This window comes from Astatotilapia calliptera, chromosome 16 (genome assembly GCF_964374335.1).
Source record: "Astatotilapia calliptera chromosome 16, fAstCal68.1, whole genome shotgun sequence".
In the NCBI taxonomy this organism is placed as follows: domain Eukaryota; kingdom Metazoa; phylum Chordata; class Actinopteri; order Cichliformes; family Cichlidae; genus Astatotilapia; species Astatotilapia calliptera.
Window position 1 is genome coordinate 8,422,959 of NC_137437.1, and position 14,248 is coordinate 8,437,206.

At 40.9% G+C, this 14,248-nt stretch overlaps 1 protein-coding gene across 6 annotated transcripts in view; it reads right to left on the minus strand.

Annotated features, from left to right (window-relative positions):
- The window catches only part of lrch1 (leucine-rich repeats and calponin homology (CH) domain containing 1), a 101,437-nt gene that overhangs the window by 5,848 nt on the left and 81,341 nt on the right, over positions 1–14,248 (minus strand). For 3 of the 6 annotated variants that reach the window (XM_080291139.1, XM_080291140.1, XM_026145607.2), the window contains 4 exons: positions 12,269–12,378; positions 10,781–10,918; positions 10,557–10,634; positions 671–6,419 (listed from right to left, as the gene is read on the minus strand). In XM_080291139.1, the coding sequence (XP_080147265.1) occupies positions 6,135–6,419; positions 10,557–10,634; positions 10,781–10,918; positions 12,269–12,378 (611 nt within the window). In that variant the 3' untranslated portion in view covers positions 671–6,134. Of the gene's footprint in view, positions 1–670; positions 6,420–9,499; positions 9,739–10,556; positions 10,635–10,780; positions 10,919–12,268; positions 12,379–14,248 lie in introns of those variants that run through there. The other 3 variants (XM_080291143.1, XM_080291142.1, XM_080291141.1) reach the window with 2 other exon arrangements.

Below are 14,248 nucleotides of genomic sequence, written 5' to 3' on the forward strand. Positions count from 1 at the left end.
ATCCTAAGTCATTAGCTAATAACTTTGACAAGATGTTAATCAAAGAGCGCATGTTTTCATACCACAGATATATCCTCCAAGACTGAGATTTACTAAATAAACTTTAGTATTTTACCCAATATGAGTCATAATAAAAAAACACAAGAGAGGAAGGTGTATTCCTGAAATCTTCTAAAGGCCAGAAGTCTTTTTGCAACAACAGCTATCACCATCCGGTGGCCTTCTGATAGAATGCAGTTGTAATGCACTTCACCATTAGCTTTATTTTCCAACCATGAAGCTATGTCTCTTTCTTTTTTTTTTTTACTGCCCACCTGTGATGACACAGGCGCACAGCCTTGTTCAGAGCTACTGTGTGCTAGTGGCAGCCAGTAAGAAGAATGTTGGTTTAAAGGGAGTGGTATGAACTCAGGAGCTGCACCAAAGCCACTGTGGTATAATTAAGGATTGTTTTGAATTATGAATTATGCAAAGCTACCCTAACACAGCATCAAACTAAAAGTATTGTAATTGTTATTGTAAATGAGCACAATGTGTCTGCCTTTGATACATCTGCAAGTCAAACGTCCCTGTTTGCAATATAATGTCCAAAATAAGGCCAGTTTTTTTAAATGTCACCTCTTCGTCCAATCTGATTGGTTGACACACTATGTGTGAGAAAAAAGAACTCTTGTAGAAAAGTGGCTTTATTCAGACATAAAAGCAGTGCATCAGTCTGCATATGGCTAAACCGGATGTAGGTCATGAAAAAAAAATGAACATGGAGATGACAGCTGACGTTGGTCCACTTTCTATTTTTTGTGATTTTATTGAATCTGTGTAGATCTGAATATGGTTGGGAATGAAATGAGCACATGAAACCTCCACATGTTAGACCTGAAAAGGTTTCAATATCAAATCCTAGTTGTACTCTGACCATTTCTTATTTCACATGGATGGACCTATGGCTGCCTAAACAATGACACCGAAGCAAAAAAAATCCCTAAACTGTATTTATTACTGATCTTTAACAAGTTCTAATATCATACACAGGTCATAAAAATAATCGTTCTTACATGAAATCTGTGCAGAGAATGTGGCATCGACAGCAAATCACATTTACTCTTCAAATCATTTCATGGAATTTGAACAAGCAGTAAACTACTTCAAATAATCACATTGTTCAAAAGCTTATCTGTTGTCCAGCTTCATGGCGATCATTCATACATAAAGATATTTACCATTTTCATACCATCACAACTATAAACTATAAATACTGGAGAAGACCTCTGTTCTCATTCACCCAGTGAGCTGTCAGGCATAGTTGTGTCTTTAAAGATTCAGTGGGCACATGTCCACATTCCTTTAGTTTTCAATTCAAACAGAACAGTCTGCAACTGCTCCATATACAGAAGACTAATATATAACTTATAAACTCATCGGGTTACTTTAGCCCTTCAAATATTCTCCAAAAACAGTCACATTGCATATCAGGGTGCAGCAGAGCTCAGTGATGTAACTTAAAATGTTCTCTCTGCAGGTGCCGGACAAACGTAAAAATAAATAAAATTCACATTTTCCTCAAGTTTCAAAACATCACACATCTCATAAATAGAGCTTTTAAATAATCCTTTAGGCAAACAAAGACATGAAAATACATCCAACTGGTTTTGAATAATCAACAAGTGAAATATGGCTTCCGTTTGCTTCAAGACTTTAGACGTCAGGAAAAGAGCAAATACTGTTTGTGTGGCTCTGTAATGGTGAGCGTCTCCGTACAGGAAACCTGTGCTTCTGTAGTTCACCCATTCTGATACTCGGGATCAATCATATTCAAGTCTGTAACTTCAGTCAGTCTAAAAAAGAAAACTCCAAAAGAGCAGGGGGCAGTCGGATAAAAGTTCACATATGATAAAACAGGACCTCAGCAGTACTGTAGCAGCCAGTTTGGAGGTCTGCAGTTTTTACATCCAAGTTAACACTTGACAAATCATCATGGCATCATTATTATCATTAACTGTAACACTCATTGTAGTGTGACATGCAGTAAAAATACAGCAGCGTGAGATTAGATGCCATTTAAGAAAACATGAAGATTAATTTAACTGAGATTTTGCCTGATTTTTATACAACACTATAAAATACAAATGAGCTCGTTGACTGGGTCGGTTTTCCCAGAGCCAGTCAGAACCAAGTTCAGCCCGTCTTAATACAGTGGCATTTTCTTTGTACACCACAGTGGTGCACAGAGGCAAAATTGTGTATCTGAAGTGCAGACTTCCAGCTTTAATTCAAGGTGTTTAACAAAAGTATTGCATTTTTACAGTCAACCACTTTCAGAGGCTCAAAAGTAAGTGGACAAACTTACACGATTTGAAATATAAAGATTGTTTTCAACAAATTGATGAAAATACTTTGCTGTCAATGACAAAGTCATTTATGGATATAAACAAATACCGTTATGCTCCAGCCCTGGATTCACAGCATTTGCTCGGTCTTTACTGTGGCCACCTTCATTTGGGTCTTTGTGTCTTCAGTTTCATCTTCAGTAACTGAAAAGCTGCTCTTCTCGGTTAAGATGACTGAGTTGAAGAATATCTAACTTCTTTGCCTTGAGAAAACGCTATGCTTTGTATCATTGTCAATTTCTACTGTGTTACGCTGTCTGATCAGTTTTGCTGCATTTGGCTGAATCTGACCAGAGTACAGCCCTGTACACTTCACGATTCATCCTACTTTTATCAGCAATCAAATCATCAACCATCAGTCATGGTGATCTTAAAGGTCGGTACCATAACACTCCCTCTGTGCTGTTTGACAGGTGATGTGGTTTTCTTTGGATCATGAGCCATTGCTCTTTGTTCCCCATCATTCTGATACTGTTGAACTTTGTTTCATTTGTCTAAAGGACTATTTGTCATAACTGTGCAGGCTCTTTTACATGTTTCTGACAAACTCTACCCTGGGCTAACGGTTTCTAAGTGTAACCAGTGATTTGCTCCTTCTTGTTAGCCTTCTGTATTTCCATTCATGGAGATGTTCATTGATTGTACACCTGATACTCCCACCTCCTTAACCTTTATACTGTTAAGGTGAATTTTGAGCTGTTTTGACATTGCACAGCATTAAAAACTGATTGACTTCACCTAAAGTAACCCAGAACACAGTGAAATTAGAAGATTTTAAAATTTTATATTGTAAAGATGCTACAAATGTTTGCACATTCAGGCGTACTGAGACTGAGTCCCCAGTGTGGGACAAATATGGAATATGCCATGTCTGTGAGTATTTTTAATGTAAACTGGAGACAGAGTTAATGGGGGAACTATCACAGGTATCATGGTGACTGGTGAATTTGCCATGGAAGCGAAGGTAATGAAGTGCTTAGTGATTAGAAAAGTGCTACATGAAACCAAGTACATTACATTTGCACCTGCAGTGTAACAATAATCTACAAACAAATTATAATCTATTTATTATTTAACTGAAATAAAAGATCTAACTGAGAGAATATAAAGAGGGGCTGGTGGATGTTAAGATCAAAAGGGCACCCAAAGTGTCCCTGAGTGTGGGAAAGACGTGAAGTCCCACACACACAAGGTTTCCTATCACTGCTCTGAATGCACGCACTAGTTTTACTTTAAATGTTTTGTATTTATAGTTATGAGAATTTTTTAAAAGATATCGTTTTATAATAAATCCCAGTTCCTAGAAGTTCTTGCCATTTTCACTTTCAATAAAATACAACTGAATGATTACAGCCGTTATATTTTCGTGTCTTAGGTAAAACAGGTCTATAATCTGCCTAATCTGTCATGGAATACTGAAGGAGTAAACCTTACCTGGCTGTGAACAGTTTTTTAGTTTTACTATGCAATCACCACATATTAAGCCTCTGAGAAAGGGGATTTGTGTGTAAAATATAATTTCTAAACAATTAATATAATAATTTCATTAAATTCTTTGAATTGCAGCTGAAAGTCTCCACTTTAATCACATCTTAATTGTCTGACCTCAAAACCTGACTGTGTCTTCCATATTTACAGACTACCATCATAATGTGAATGTGTTCTGTTCTGCTACTGTAGTGGAGTAGGTGGTGGTTGGAAGCTTACAAGACGGGGAAAGTTCTTTGGGGTATCAATTCCCACATTAACTTAAAGTAAATCATACACACAAGAAGCATCATCAGCTATTGTTAGCACAGGGACATTTTATTAACAGACCAAGAAGTAATTTGACTGAGGGTATGTAAACCACCACACCAGTGCAGGTTAAAAACCTGGTAAAGGCTTTTAAAGATGGTGAATGGCCTGTATTTGTATAGCGCTTTACTAGTCCTTAAGGACCCCAAAGCGCTTTACACACACAGTCACACACTGGTGATGGCAAGCTACATTGTAGCCACAGCCACCCTGACAGAGGCAAGGCTGCCGGACACTGGCGCCACCGGGCCCTCTGATCACCACCAGTAGGCAACAGGTGAAGTGTCTTGCCCAAGGACACAACGAGCAAGACTGTCCAAGCCGGGGCTCGAACCAGCAACCTTCCAATTACAAGGCAAACTCCCAACTCTTGAGCCACGATCGCCCGTGATGTAAAAGATGTAAAAAGAAAAAGCACTCCCATTTTAAGTTTGGCCCCACTTCAAGTTCATCTTCTTGTGCACCTCTGGACCGCTTTCACAGTACAGACTATTTTTAGACTCCTTCCCTAAAGTCCTGTTCTGTCCCTGTGCACTTGCACTAATGGGTGCTGGATCTCCTCCAGTGCGTTCAAAGACTGATCATCCACTGATATATTTAGTCTCTCTCTTTTTTTTTTAAGACAAGTGGACAAGCTGCATTAAGGAAAACCAAAGTGAAGGTAGTCTTTCTGTGGACAAAGAACTCCTGCATTTAGCTAGTACACACTACAAAATAAGGCTGGTTCCACCATATAGTCTCCCTTCAATGCCCCAGAAAGTTTCAGTATTTGATTCTGGGGTATGAATCCATGAAGCTCAACAATGTGAACAATTCAGAAAAAAATGCAGCATGTTTCTCGTCATTCTTCAAACCTGAAGTGCCTCCTCTGGACCTTGGAACTGTGGACTTAAACTGAAGTGCTCAGTTCTAGTCAGAGCATTAAATGTCATCACCAGCAATAAGGTTTGAAAGTTTGAAACAGATTGTAATGTGGGCTCTCACTGGTCTGAAAACTGTGGTGAATGTATTTACAGAGCAAATGGTCCTAAGAGGACTTTCAGGGAGAAACCTATAAATAGCAATTGTCTAAGAATAGACGATAAGGTTGAAAGTGAAGAGGGGGCCAAATTTAAATGCAGCATGGTTTAGGATTTTTATAGTGATCTTTCCAGAACTCTTTGATCACACCTTTTCAGACAATATTTCAGAGCTTCTTTTTCAGTCAGTTCACCACTAGACCTCCAAAAGGCTGCAAAATACTGCCCACTAATCCAAAATTAAAATCTGATCACTGCTATGGAAGTGGTACAAATACTGGCATATTCACTCCCTCTGCAAGAAATTTCAGTGAAATTCAACCGTTTCAGAGCCCCAGACTGACGTGACCCAGAGAAAAGCAATAAGCCCTCGGTCCTGCACAGATGTGATTATCTCTGCTGGCCAACATGTTGATAAGACATCATTGACTTCAGATAACCTATTACTCTGCATGCCCTGCTTTTGTTATGTGTCAGTTTATTGCAAAGACGTCATAGAAGGATAAAAGGAGGATAAAAGAAGAGGCATCCACTCATGCTGATGCTGCATTTGTGTCACATGGGATGGTGCTCATTAAAAATAATAGAAATATTATAGATTCTATGTGAGGAAATTAGATTGTCATGTGTTTATTTGAGCTTGTTGTTTGACAGATCGCCATGGTTACATTTGGTGACTGGCTGACCATCAGTGACTCCAAAAACAGACTCATTGCATCGACCACTATGTTTATGGGAAGTATTCCTCTTTCTTATTTTAGCACCACACAGAATGCAATTTAACACTTAATTACTGCAACACTGACCGAATAATAACAGATGAGTGATTAGAGCCACTAAATGAAATTTTCCCACCCGTGTGACACAAATTCAGCAGAAATAAGGAGGAGGAGCCTGGGCAGAAAGAAGGCAGAGCTTGCAGGTGTCACGGTTACGTCAGCTCGGTCCAACTATAGGCCACGAAGAGCAGAACAAGGCAGAGGATGTGAACTAAGCTCGAACCAATAAGGTCCCAGATCTGCCAGGCAGGAGGCGGAGTTTGAGTGGTTACAGAAACTAATAAGGGAGTCTCTGATGCCCCAGGGGAAGTGGGGTTTGCAGCTGAGATTGCCTCCTCCCGTTTCCTGTCTGGATCCAAGGCAACCAGCGCCCGAACCGTGGTGCGAACCGGCTGCAGGCGGCACTGGATGATGTCATAAGGTGAGCAGAGGGACGACTGTTGCCCCCATTAGGAAGAAAGGAGGGAAGAAATGAGGAAGTGAATGAGGAAGGAGGAAAAATAGTGGGAGAAGTTGGAAGAGAAGGAATGAAGGGAGCAAAGATGGGAAAGATGAAGTAGGACAGAGAAGAAAGAGAAATATAGGGCAATAAAATGGAATGTGTGATGAAACAAATGAGAGAATATGATGGAAAGGTAAAAGACACGAGGAGGAAAAAAGGCAACAAGTGAAGGAAAACATAAGTGTAGATAAAAAAAAATGGATTGAAGTTTGAGAAATGAGAAAAAGGTTAAATATTCTCCACAAAAAGCAAGAAGGTTGATGAGAAGAAGAAGACAAGGGAAAGGAGGAGGGATACGTGGTGCGATCCAGCCGGAAAGTAAAAAAGAGAAAAGGCAGAAGGTTAACCAATGGATACAGAGGTCAAAGGTCACAGAGTGAAGGAGCTGGTGGTGAGGCAAGCAGGGGAAGGAGGGATGCTTACTGAGAGGATGGCTCAGAACCTCTGCAGAACCCTTTGTCCTCCCAGTAAGCAGTCCAGTGATGAAGAGGTGAGGTGGCTAATGGGAGAGCCAGTGCAGCAGGCCAGCGCATTAGCATAGAAGCTGTTAGCACGTAAGCGCAGGGAAGCTTTGCAGAAGCGTTACTAGTAAAGCAGTCAGGCTGCAGCTTAAATGGCGGCTAGCGAACACAGAGGCCAGAAAACAGCCAGCAAGCAGAGATGGAGGTCAAAAGGTCAAGGCAGGTTAAACCTTTGAACTTTAATTTTCTAACAGATAAGAGAGCAAAAAAACAAACCTAAAACAAACACACAGATATCAACATAACATCAAATAAAAAAAATCAAACTACCAATCATAAAGTGTAATAAAATAACCAATTAACCCTGACACGTCTCACACATGCTGCTGTTTACTTTTTTGCATTAATGCTAGATTGCAGAAAAAACAATCTAATGTTTGCATTTCCCCTAATAACCTGCACCCTTGAGCAGCACCGTGTTAAAAATCCGTACTCCTGTTTCTCTTAAACTGGCAAATGGAGCCTGTGAATGTGACCTCAACTCTAGATCTGTAGCAGTTCTACCTCTAAAGCCAGTCTTTTTCTGTTTCTACAGCTGCAGAAAAGCAGAATGAGTAGTTTTTCTTGCTTTCCTTGAGACTGATCTTGCTTTGCAGTATGAAGCTACAGATAAAAACTGGAAACAAGCAGAAACAGCCAGCCTGGATGAGTATAGTGGTAACAAGGTCCGCCTGCCAGGTAGCCTTGAACTATAGGTGTGCTGGGATGTAACAGCAGGTGTACCCCTCTGTGTTTACTTTTCTTTCCTGACTGTAGACTTTAATTCTGCACAGCCTGCTGGGAAACATAAGTACCTTGGTAATGACCCAGGTCTTTGGACTAATGCTGCATTATAGTTGTCCATGATCTCATTTCCACAGCACACATTTCAAACATTTATTGTTATGTAAAATTATAGGAATCTAGCAAAAGCGAGCCTAAGTTTTCTCTTCTACAATTATTTGCAGTTGAGATGTTGTAAATGTTGCCCTCTCCTAATTTTGATTGGTTGATGAGTGACAAAGGACAATGGAGAGACAGCGGCATTTCAAATGCTGAGCTATTTTCAACCTAATAAGGTATAATCGGCCTTAATAATAAGGAAGACCGTGAGTGTCAAAACTCAACTTCACATAATTTGAATAAAAAATGAAAGCACAAAAATATGTTTCCTATGGAGACCCAAAATGCATACGAAACAGCTGCCAAAATGACAAACTGATGTTTTTCCTCAGAAAAAAAAGGTCATCTGTGTACAGTCTTTATGCTATCATAAGCTAACCAGCTACTGGCTTTAAGTTAGTCATTCACCATAAGGTGGCAGCACTTTAACAAAAGGTTTTGGGGTAGCTATCCACAGGTTGCAGTCTTGAAAGTTGACTTTTATGCCATCTTGGTATTTGACCTTAGTAACTTCATGTTACTAAGACCTCAGTCACAGACCTAGAGAGCAGTCAGTGACCATCTGCCCAGCTTTCAGTTGCTAGGGAAAAATGTGTTTGCTGGCAGTTGCCATGAAATCAGTTCCTAAGTCCTCATTCTAAAAGGCCAGTTAGTGATTCCCCCTGGTATCCACTGGTTGCTAGACAAGAATGTGTATTCTTCAACAAGTTGGCAAGTGGTTGCTAGAGTGTAACATAAAAGCTGCTCCTTTTGAAATGCATCTGCTGCAGAGGTAAGGCACAACTCTTACTTTGAAGGCAAATGTTTTTGGGTTCGAATTTGAAGACTAAAAGGCAGACAGGTTGGTGTCTTCCATCAATCTAAAGGCAACTGCAGCCATCCACCAGCAAACAAAGCAATCACAAGGGTTTCAGAGCACCCTGTTTGCAGTTGATGTCAGCCTGCAGCCACTTCTAAACCAGTCAGGGAATACACAGTTCTCTCTAGTGACCTAGTTTCGATCTGGTCACTAGAAAAAAAACTGTTGCCCGAGGCTGAAGGCTAACCTGAAAAATGTTGGAATGTCTCAAGGGGGTATTGAGCCAATACCACTAAAGCAGGGGTGGGCAACTCCAGGCTTCGAGGGCCAGTGTCCTGCAGCTTTTAGATGTGTCCTTGATCCAACACAGCTGATTCAAATGGCTAAATTACCTCCTCAACATGTCTTGTAGTTCTCCAGAGGCCTGGTAATGAACTAATCATTTAATCGAGGTGTGTTGACCCAGGGTGAAATCTAAAACCTGCCCTCGAGGCCTGGAGTTGCCCACCCCTGCACTAAAAGGGTCTGAGCACCATCTTGTGTTTCAAAGAGATATTACACAAGAGTGTATCTGGAACCTACTCCAGGCTGATATGGACTCGGCAGACATCTCTGTAACACGACACACAGACACACTTCATAGTGTTTGTCTCTTCACATTCTCACTATAGTTTAAGTTTATTTTGAAAAGGGCTTCAATTCCTTTTAAGGCGTTTCAAGCGATTTTATTTTTTATAAAAAGTACCATCAAGTGTGCATTTAACATCTAGCTCATCACTGTGCACACTGCTGAACTTTCACTTTAAATCTGTGTTATTATTATTTTTTATTTTCAGAATCCACCACACAGGGTCTATGAACAAAAACCTGCATGAAACATCATATGTTCTCAGTCTGGACAACACTCCTTAAATCAGTGCAGAGGTGGAAAGTCAAATCTGAACTTCTACAAGTGTGTTCACGCACAAGGAGTAAACACAATCAGCCCAGCATGCTCTGCACCAGACTGGAGCTGCCACTTTGACTTCTGTCATGATGGAGGAAGCTGTAAGCTGCAGGCAGCGATGACAGCGGTGATGAGTCAGCATTGTTGAAGTTAAACGACCCCATTAGACAGCCAAAAAAGACAAAAAGAACAAAAAGGAGGCAGAAAGGATATTTAACCAGCCGTGGGAAAAAGCTGAGTGGTTTTCAAGTTTTTGTAAGATTTGGGTTCAACCTGTGTCAGACTGCTCTACTTATTGTTCAGTGGCATAAAGGTAAAAAAATAATGCAATTGTGTTATCAGTTCTAACTGCTCAAGGATGACATTGCAAAAAGTTGCTTTTAGACACACAGAACCATCAGCTTTCCTTCCATGTCTGGTTTATAATTTAGTGTCTGGCAAAAATCTTTAATTGTAGTTTTCACCTCACTTTCTGATATAAATTACAAGGAAATGGAAGGTGCCAATGCTACAGTGTCATTAAAGTAAAATCATAGCCCTAATGCTGAAGAGATCTGATTTTTGCAGGACACTTCTTTTGACTTATTGTGTCAACAACAAGCCAACAACCCATTGAATCAGGCTGAAATGGACTCAGTTGGGAGTTTCTCTGAAGAACTGGGGGCGTTTTCAGGTTGGAGGTTGCTGGTTTAAATCCCAGCACAGGCTTAGAAAATGTCCTTCAGCAGCAGTGGGGCTGCACAGTAGCCATCATGGTATTACCTGATAACTGCAGCGTCAGACAGACTCAGACTCTGGGTGTGTAATAACTGATTAGACTTTAAGTAGGTTTTGGAAGTCATTCAACTTGAAATCCGCCCCCAGTTCAGACAGGCCATGGCTTCTAGTAAAGGTGTTATTAATGTACAAAGATGCACTTCTTACCTCTGGTACGCCTATTTTTCTACAGGCATCCAGAAAGTTCTCCACATTCCTCCGACACTTGGCCATGCTGAGTTTGGGCTGGAAGACAAATATAACAACTTACTGAGCTACACTTAGAAACACAACTTTGTATTTTTTACACTTTAAAGGGGATATTGGGAAACTGAACGCTCATCCAGTGATTATGCGAAGGGTCAAAGGTTGCAACTGTCAGTGAGACGTACCACTGCAGGTGAGGGGACGTGGATGCTGGCGACAGAGCGTGGGCGAATGTGATTGGCCAGATGGCAGAGCACGACGCCGTCCATCAGAGACGAACCAAGGTCTTCAGGAAGGACGACCTTCAGTCTGCTCTCGATGCTCTGAGCAAACAATGCAAGCAGCTTTGTGTGAGTAAAAAGGACTGGATCGCAGTATCATACAGTGAGAGAAAACAGAATCAGACATCCTGATGATATCGTCCAAAACAAACCTCCATAAACTCACTTAGATGACTGAAAATCTGAATTTGCCCGAAAACCGTAGCTTTGATGGGGTCAAGCTCAAAGATGCAGTTACTGAATGTTTGAGTGTTTTCTTTTGCGCTCCAAATAGCACAACTCTGAGTCACAGTAAACCTGAACGCATCACATTCAGTGTGGCAAAACACAATGCAAAGTGGGAGAGTAGTTTAGCTCTGGGTTCCTTCACATGAAAAAAAAAAAAAAAACGAACCATAAAGAAACAGAACAGGACTTCCCTGACAGCTGGCAGGCTTTAAAGTTTTCTTTAGTTTAAAGGTTAACTAGTTACAACCATCCTTAAGTCTGTTGGTTACATCACATTCCAACATACATTTGACTTACATGCAGGCCACATACAGCCCTTTCTGATCCCAAGAGGCCAAACTAAAAGTGCCAAAAACAAGCCCAATTTCAGTAGCATGTTTCAGTTTTTCTACACAAAGACATACTGCTGCAGTGCATGAAAGAAACCTGTAAGCATGACTCTTTTACAGAGAAAGTTCTGGTAGCACACTGTCAATCTGTCACGTACCTACAGTGGGTAGTAAGAAAACAGGAACTTTTGTGTTATTTAATTGCTTATCTATCATTTTATTACTTTTGGTGTAGTATAAATGGCTATGTGGGAGGTCTTTACCAGTAGCAAAAGTTGTAAAACTAAAGATACAGTTAAAAGTCCAAAGTTCATGCCCTTCTTCATAATTTTCCAAAGCCATTCAATGCATTTATTCAGTGTGTTTTCCGGTCTGATTTTATGTTTGAGACCTGTGGCTTACAGAAACAAATATATGTCTAAAGAAAACGTCCAGGTCATTTGATGCACTTGTCATAAATATAAAGATATAATTGTATTATTATTATATAACATATATTCTTACATCTTTGCAATTTTCATTCAGTGAGATTTCACTGAGCTGATAAAATGCTGAGCTAAGAAAACAAAACAACAAACAAAACCCTGTGGTTCCATGCAGAGCGTCAGACTTATTTTAAATCAGAAGAGGAGCTCCGGGTTTATGATCCAAATCTGCAGTTAAGATACAATGAAGGCTTTTATGGAGACAGATATTTAGTCTGGCCAGGGTGAAAACCTGCTTAACCTCAGTCATGCAGGCTGGATATGTTTGACATAAGCTCATATCAGATCTATAACACCCCACCCCCCACTCAAATAATATAAAAAAATAAAAGAACATTAGCTTGTCTCACATCTCTCAGCTGCTCCATGAGCTCCAGTTCCTCCCGCAGCTGCTCCATCTTTCTTCTCATGGTGAACTGAGGATCCACAGACTCCAGGCTCTTGTGGCTCCGCAGGAACACTGCAGCAACAACAAAAGAAAATGGAACATAACACATTAAGCATCTGCAGGAGTACACAGTTAGTACCAGTTAGAGATAAAACAAGGACAGCAGACGTCTGAGGAAGGAGAGATTTGCCGTGATGAGCAGAGACTGAAAAGCTGCCACTGGAGGCGGGAAATCTAATAATCATATGCCACAATAAATACCAGCAGTGCATTTAAACAATGAGCAAAGACCTTCTCAAGCAGCTGATAGACTGCAAGATATTAAATATTCTACTGAAACTAAAAATGCAGTAGCAGGTCTTTAAAACACAAATTTAGACTCCTTTTAACTAAATCTCACAGCAGGATCAAAATCCACAAAGACTTTGGAGCACCGACGGAGAAAAGAACGTCTGTCAAAACCTGGGAAAAGGGACAGAAAAAAACCTCCATATTTGTATCCTAGGACTACTACAGTAGCTTTGCATGAGTCAAAGTTAAAAGTAATGTTCATTTTTTAAATACTGGGCCGTGGTGCTGCACTTCAGTTCATCCACTGTGCAGCCTGATGCAGACAAACATCCCAGAATGAGTGTGTGACACAAACTGACGTGAGAGGAAAAAAAAACTGTTCTGTGGAAAGTTTACACAAGCACAGCATTCACATGCACTCGTGCAGTCAGAGCTCAGCATGCTGCTCGCTGCCGCTCTGTCACAGGAGCCGTCATGTGAGGAGGAATTAGGGCTCCAATAAACAGCTTGTAGAGGGGAAAAAAGCCCAGACAGATGGATTATTAAACGTTAAGTCCTCTGTGTCTCTCATGTGCTGTGGTCTTTCAAGGCCTGGAAAAGAGTCAAAAACCTTCCAGGCACTCAGATTTTTAATGTGCTGATCTATTAATCAGACAATAGTTACCAGGCCTACTGAGCTGAGGCTCAAGCAGGGAGACAGTCGACTGTCTTTTTGTGTCTCAAAAAACACATGAAACAGATGAGAGACGTGTTAATTAGTGAGTGTTCGAGGGCCTGGCAGGTGGATGTGTTCCCTTCAGTCAGACTCAGCCAGCTGCTGCCCCAGATACCAGTCCTTCTAAAGTTTCTTGTCTGCTTACTGTCCTGCTGCCTCTCAGCAAAAAAGCAAATCACCATCAACACCCCACCCTTGTTACATTTACTCTCCAGCTTCTCTGCTGGAGAGTAAATGTAACAATATACACATATGTATATGAAAAGCCTTCAGCTAATCCAAAATGCTGCAGCAAGAGTCCTGACAGGGACTAGAAAGAGAGAGCATATTTCTCCTGTTTTGGCTTCCCTTCATTGGCTTCCTGTTAAATCCAGAATTGAATTCAAAATCCTGCTCCTCACATACAAGGTCTTAAATAATCAGGCCCCATCTTATCTTAATGACCTTGTAGTACCATATCACCCTATTAGAGCGCTCCGCTCTCGCTCTGCAGGCCTACTTGTTGTTCCTAGAGTATTTAAAAGTAGAATGGGAGGGAGAGCCTTCAGTTTTCAGGCCCCTCTTCTGTGGAACCAGCTTCCAGTCTGGATTCGGGAGACAGACACTATCTCTACTTTTAAGATTAGGCTTAAAACTTTCCTTTTTTCTAAAGCATATAGTTAGGGCTGGACCAGGTGACCATGAATCCTCCCTTAGTTATGCTGCAATAGATGTAGGCTGCCGGGGGATTCCCATGATGCATTGAGTTTTTCCTTTCCAGTCACCTTTCTCACTCACTATGTATTAACAGACCTCTCTGCATTGAATCATATCTGTTATTAACCTCTGTCTCTCTTCCACAGCATGTCTTTATCCTGTCTTCCTTCTCTCACCCCAACCGGTCGCAGCAGATGGCCGCCCCTCCCTGAGCCTGGTTCTGCCGGAGGTTTCTTCCTG